The sequence below is a fragment of the Berghia stephanieae genome, chromosome 3 (genome assembly GCF_034508935.2).
Source record: "Berghia stephanieae isolate SIO BIC M18660-M18661 chromosome 3, UCSD_Bste_1.3, whole genome shotgun sequence".
Taxonomy (NCBI): Eukaryota; Metazoa; Mollusca; class Gastropoda; order Nudibranchia; family Aeolidiidae; genus Berghia; species Berghia stephanieae.
In genome coordinates this window covers 84,128,269-84,134,590 of record NC_088362.1, presented here as the reverse complement: position 1 = coordinate 84,134,590, position 6,322 = coordinate 84,128,269, and the positions used below count along the sequence as shown (strand labels likewise).

Below are 6,322 nucleotides of genomic sequence, written 5' to 3'. Positions count from 1 at the left end.
AAGTAAAATAGTTATGCTACCTTTTGATTAATCAGGGATGATCTTTTTCCGGCTACTGGGTGGGGTTCCTGACCTCCCATTGTGGGCAGAGAGATACTTACTGTGTCTTCTATCCCTCTATATCTGTTTCCCATCTTGCTTTCTGTCTTTGTCTTGGAATGAGATTACTTGGTTTTGTCCTGGCCCTGGCTGTGAGGGAAACAGTCAAATATTTAGTTAGCATTTTGGGATATGATTTTTTTTCCTTGTAAATCATCTCTCTGTTATGCACTGTATTATTTTTGTTTACATGTTATATATATATGATTTGTAAATATTTGAGTGTATTCCTCTTAGTGGGGACATTTGCTCTTGTCTGAATGAGACTGTAGGTGATCTCAAAGTACTTTGATAGTGTGCTTTTGGAATCTACATCTGTTTCCTATTTGAACCAATTCCCCTTTGTCTTACCTTTTCTTGAGTGCTCTGTCATTCTAGAACTTTTGACTGTCCCATTTTCTCCCTTTTTACGGGCGCTGTGATATGACCTTAATGTGTTGCAAGCGCCGTAAAACCCCTAAAATAAAACAAACATTTTTCCGGCTAAAGCCGGAAAACCGGCTTTTTGGAATCATCCAGCTGATCTTGGTCGGTAGTGGTGAGTTGATTTTAAAAAAAGATGAATGTATTGGTTGTTTAGATTCAACAGTTTAAGGGTAGCTGGATGGATATGTATCCTTTTCTATTATTGAAGCGTTATACCCTTTAATGAAGAGAAACTTGCAGGAAATATTTTCATTACATGGTCTTTACGATCACATGTTTAGGCTTTTTATTAATTTAGCGAACGGCACCACTGCAATATGTAACCTATTCATTGTTCACTTTTCGGACCGGAGGACTGGTTACACACTTCCAATAAGGTTTTGCAATGTTAGACATTTTGGCATATTGAGCCATCTTGAACCTGCCCATATTTTAAAGTAAAAGATCTCGTGGCTCGGTGGCTCAGCGATACGGCGTCTCGTCTTGTCACAAAAGTCAAGCAACGTTAAGCGTGGTCATTGGCCAGAAGGCTGACAGTGATCGTGGAAATTCTGGTCCCGTCGTTGTGTCCCGACGCCAAATTTTACATAGAGCACCTTGCTGTAGGCAGTGATGGATTTTGTTAGAGTGTTAGTACAAAACGGATGCAAAACAGGCCACTGTTTCTGCATTAAATGAAAAAAAAAAATGGTTCCATGTGGCCTCTTAGGGGAATAAATGAAACATGAAGCGCATTAAGCATGGATAAATCTGTGGAAATGCGCTATATTAATGTTCATATTTTATTAATTTATTTAATTTATATTTGACCCAAAAAAAATAAAAATCTAGTCATTATGGGTTAAGGGAGAAGGGAGGGGGGAGGGAAGGAGGGAGGGGAGGGAAGGAAGGAGGGAGGATGAGGTGTTGCCTTTTCATCCCTGACTGTTTATTGGCCATAAGATGGAGAGAAAGATAACGTGAGTAAATGTGACTCATATAATATAAGGGAACAACACAAAACAAGCGACGTTTCTACCGTTGAACTTTTTCAAGTAAACACACGAGATATGTTATATGTATTAGATTGTCAAAATAGTTAAAACATTATAGATAATATATATATATATATATATATATATATATATATATATATATATATATATATATATATATATATCATACACACACACACACACATAAACATATAGTTTTTGTTTTTTAATATTAAAAAAAATCTATATATATCTTAATAGGGTAGGTAGGGGTTCAAAAATAACACTATAGCCGTCTAGTATTCACTAGTATTCTTCAACAAAAACCTCTTCCCCCCGTCCCGCTATCTTATGCTTGATTTATATAGTTTTGACATTGGTTAAATATTTCATATCATTACATCTCATTGTCGCCCCCCCCCCCCAACCTCTCTCTCTCTCTCTCTCTCTCCCTCTCTTTCTGTCTCTCTTTCTCTCCCTCTCTCTTCCCTTGCTTACACACACACACACACACACACACACACACGCACACACACACATTTTTTAATCTATAATGTTTTAACTATTATGACAGTCTAATACATATAACATATTTCGTGTTTACTTGAAAAAGGCCAAAGGCCGAAGCGTCGTTTGTTTTGCGTTGTTCCCTTATATATACTTACTTAGGCCGCCCCTTGGGGCGCCCAACATGAGCCACAAGTCTACGCCATTCTGTCCTGTCCTCCATACGTGTACGCAGCTCCCGGGTGTTGTCCATTCTTGTGTCATCTAGCAGACAGTCAATGTAAGTTTTATTCTGCCTGCCTCTGCTTCTGGTTCTCTCAGGTGGTTCCCATAGTACAAGACTGCTTGCAATCTCCTCCTTGTGTCTCCAGCAGTGCCCCGCAAGTCTCAGTCTTCTCTTTTGAATCTTCGATGTCACTGGGGGGAGGTCACTGTAGAGCTCTTCGTTTGATATGTGCTCTTTCCAGCTTACATTGAAGGCCATCCGCAGCATACGGGTGTAGCAGCCGTCCAATTGCTTCTCAAGGGCTTTAGTAAGAGTCCATGTCGCTGCTCCATATAGAAGCACTGACTCTACCGTTGCCAGGAACAGTCTCTTCTTTATTTCCCTCTGTAGGTTTGAACTCCAGATTTTCCTGAGTTTGTGACAGGCACTCCAAGCCAATGTTTTTCTGACAGAAATATCAGGGGAACTTATATATGAGTCACATTTACTCACATTATTTCTCTCTCCATCTTATTGGCTCATTTAGGCACATCTAGTTATTGGTTTTATTGGCCATAACTAACTGCACGCGATATGCTTCTTTATTTACTTCTTTCTTTCCTTACTTTGATTTCTTTTTCTTTTTCTTCTGTTTTTAAAAAAAATTCATCAAATATTCAGCTGTTTTTTGTTTGTTGTTGTTTTGTATTGACTTACTAGTAGTGTCCATTAAACAGTCCACCATTTTTTGCCACTTTGTTACAATATTTATTTATTTATTTATTTGTGAGAAACCCGTCTTTCGTGTGAGTTCTGTTGTTGCGATTAACGCAGGCGAAGGCATATGGCCAATGCGTTCGCGATACATTAACTCACACATCACATTCCGATTATTTTCTACAAAGTTATGACGAATGAATCATCATAAAAAGGAATGAATCATCATAAAAAGAACTCGTGTTCTATCCAAATCGCGAGCATAGATAGTGAGAAAGATATATATATATATATATATATATATATATATATATATATAATATAAGAGAGAGAGAGAGAGAGAGAGAGAGAGAGAGAGAGAGAGAGAGAGAGAGAGAGAGAGAGAGAGAGAGAGAGAGAGAGAGAGAGAGAGAGAGAGAGAGAGAGAGAGAGATTGGTTGGTTGTAATATCGATTAGGATATGATTTTTATTATTTGAAGGACCAGTGTGGGAGTGGGAGTGCCTGTCGTGTTCACAAAGATGGATGGGAAGAGACGGAATGTTTGTGTAAGTGTGTGTGTGTGTGTGTTTGTGTGCGTACGTGCGTGTTTGTGTGTGTGTGTGTGTGTTTGTGTGTGTGTGTTGGGGGGGGGGCGTGAATGTGTATATGTGGGTGTTGTTTTTATTGTTTGTGTTATTGCTGTTGATCACAGTGGAAAGAAATAAGACAGTGAGAGGACAGCGAGATGGAATGGAAGTTCTAGCGTTTGACTTCAGTTATTTGGCTTTTAATGTGTTCCTCTCCTTCTGTTATAGTATAGGGGTCTTTCTTGATAGCTCAGTTGGTAGAGCACTTGCTTTACACACAAAGGGACCGAGCAGTGATGGAGTATCTGGGTCTATTAGATCTGACGGAAAGTACTTTGCGATAGACTAGCCTCCCGTCCAAAAGGTAGCAATCAATTGCTATTGTTCGTTTCAAGCTATAGAAACCGGGATAAACTCCGGCTCCATGGGCCTCATCTTAAGTTATGAATCTAAACGAAGGACTGATTCGTTCATTCATTCATTCATTCATTCGTTGTCGTCTCGTCATCGTCGTCGTCGTTTTTGTTTTTTATTGTTGCTGATTATGTTGATGAAGATATTACTAATATTATGCCCACTATAGTCGTCCCTTGTCCAAAGCGTTGGGTGTTTATCTGGTGAACATCAAATCATTTTACCCTTTTCCTGACACTGATTTTAGTTCAAAAGTGTTTCAAGATTAGTTTGACAACTAAACAAGAACGCGAACCATATAAGATTGTTGAACTACTGCGTTTAAAATATCGAAAGACCTCCCATTACCACTCCGCGACTGAGAGTGCACGTTTTGGGAACGGGTTCGGAATTTCAAACACAGGAGTAAAGAATCTTATTAGTATATACCTCCAATGATCTCACCTATTTTATTTCCTATCAAAATGTATTCTTTTTTTTTTTTTTTTTTTTTCAATGATTGGTTCTAAAATTTAACGATTTGACATTTAGAATTATCATCATGGGTGAACATTTACTAGATAATGCCTGTGAATGATAATTTCTAGGAATGTCTTGTAGTTGATTGCTATTTTTACCGTTGAGGGAGTTTATAGTTCACAAGCATATGCCACCATTACCACATCATCATTACCACTGTACTACTACTTACTTATTTACTTACTTATCTGTTTACTTACCAACTTTGATACTAACTTACTACTTTTACTAACGAATACTACCACCAAAATGTTCCATATTTTTCAGGCTTTTTCGTGTATCGTATTTAACACTTTCAGGCGTAGTGACCGTTGCAACTTTGACCCATGATTATCATTACGCAAGCGTCAAAATCTATTTTTAGTAAAACTGGATGAGCGCCGAGGAAATTATTCTTGGAACTGCTATATTTTTAAAATTTATTTATTTATTTATTTATTTTTTTTTTTTAAAGAAAGGATAATAGGGCGCCTCGTTATATTTTTGCTAGGACGCTATAGTCAAATCGGGTTTTCCTAAAAACCAAAGGGGCATAATAATACCTGTATTCATATCTACTGGAAACTCAATTTTCAATTTGTTCTAATTATAGTTGTGTGTTTATCTTTTTCTTGTTGTTCCAGTTATCGAACAAAACATAGAACAAGAGGAACACAACAACAAGTCGTCTGCTGATCTCAGAATACGCAAAACACAGGTAAGTAAATTCCAGTAGAAGGAGGAAGAGGAGTTGAGGGAGGAAGAGGTGGTCGTGGTCATTGTGGTCATGGTGGAGAAGAATGAGGAAGGAGTGGAGGAGGAGGTAGTGATGGCCGTGGTTGTGGTGGAGGATAATGAAGAGGAGTGGAGGCGGAGGAGGAGGAGGTGGTGTTGGAGAAGAATGAGGAGGAAAAGAGGAGGTGGGGGAGGATGACATGGTTGGAAGGAGAGGAGCAAGAGGGGGAGCGAGAATTTGAATTTGAATATAATTTTATTGAAAAGACCATCGATCATTGGCCCATATCAATATGAAAAAACAAAACAAAAGATAAACAACCAATCATCAATATTAGAGATGGAATATGGAATTACCCCACAAAATTGTTTGTTTAGTTAATGATTTGAAACTTGGGAGGAGGAGAGAATAAAAGAGATAAGAGAGAGAGAGAGAGAGAGAGAGAGAGAGAGAGAGAGAGAGAGAGAGAGAGAGAGAGAGAGAGTAACAAAGGAAATACATTACTACTAGTTGATATGACAAGGAGAAAGCGTGGCCGGCTCATAGGCTAAACGTGCGTTAACTTGAATGATGATATTGATTTGTTATAGTTAGCGAGGTTTTTGTTAAAATTGATTAATTGAATATGTCTTTCTCTGTCAAGCTGCGAACGTCTGTTCTTTATTCACCTATTTCCTTATTCTTCCAGCCATACATTCATCCATCAATGCATAACCCCAATATAAGAAAGAATGACCTCATGGGGATGGGAAAAAAAAAGATCGATCAATCAATCAATAATAATGACGATGATGATGATGATGATGATGATGATGATGATGATGATGATGATAGCGGTAGTAGTGATGGTAGTAGTAGTCGTCGTAGTCGTAGTAGTATTAATAGTAGTAGTAGTAGTAGTAGTAGTAGTAGTAGTAGTAGTAGTAGTAGTAGTAGTAGTAGTAGTTGTATTGGTAGTAGTAGTAGTAGTAGTAGTAGTAGTAGTAGTAGTAGTGGTGGTGGTTGCTGTTGTAGGATGAGAAGCAGGAGGAGGAGGACATCCATCTATCTATCTGCCCTCTACTTTTAACTCCCTAACACGTCGTCATGCTGTACTCCATTCCCTTTCTCATCCTTCCTTCTTTTGGATTCTTTGCCAGCGTCCATAGCATTGATTATCCTAGATTCATCGATTCTCA

At 38.2% G+C, this 6,322-nt stretch overlaps 1 protein-coding gene across 2 annotated transcripts in view; it reads left to right on the top strand.

Moving 5' to 3' along the window:
- Positions 1-6,322, top strand: part of LOC144968650 (syntaxin) — a 70,358-nt gene that overhangs the window by 38,459 nt on the left and 25,577 nt on the right. For both annotated transcript variants that reach the window (XM_078907201.1, XM_078907202.1), the window contains exon 4: positions 5,053-5,126. In XM_078907201.1, coding sequence (XP_078763327.1) covers positions 5,053-5,126 — 74 coding nt within the window. The remainder of the gene's footprint in view (positions 1-5,052; positions 5,127-6,322) is intronic.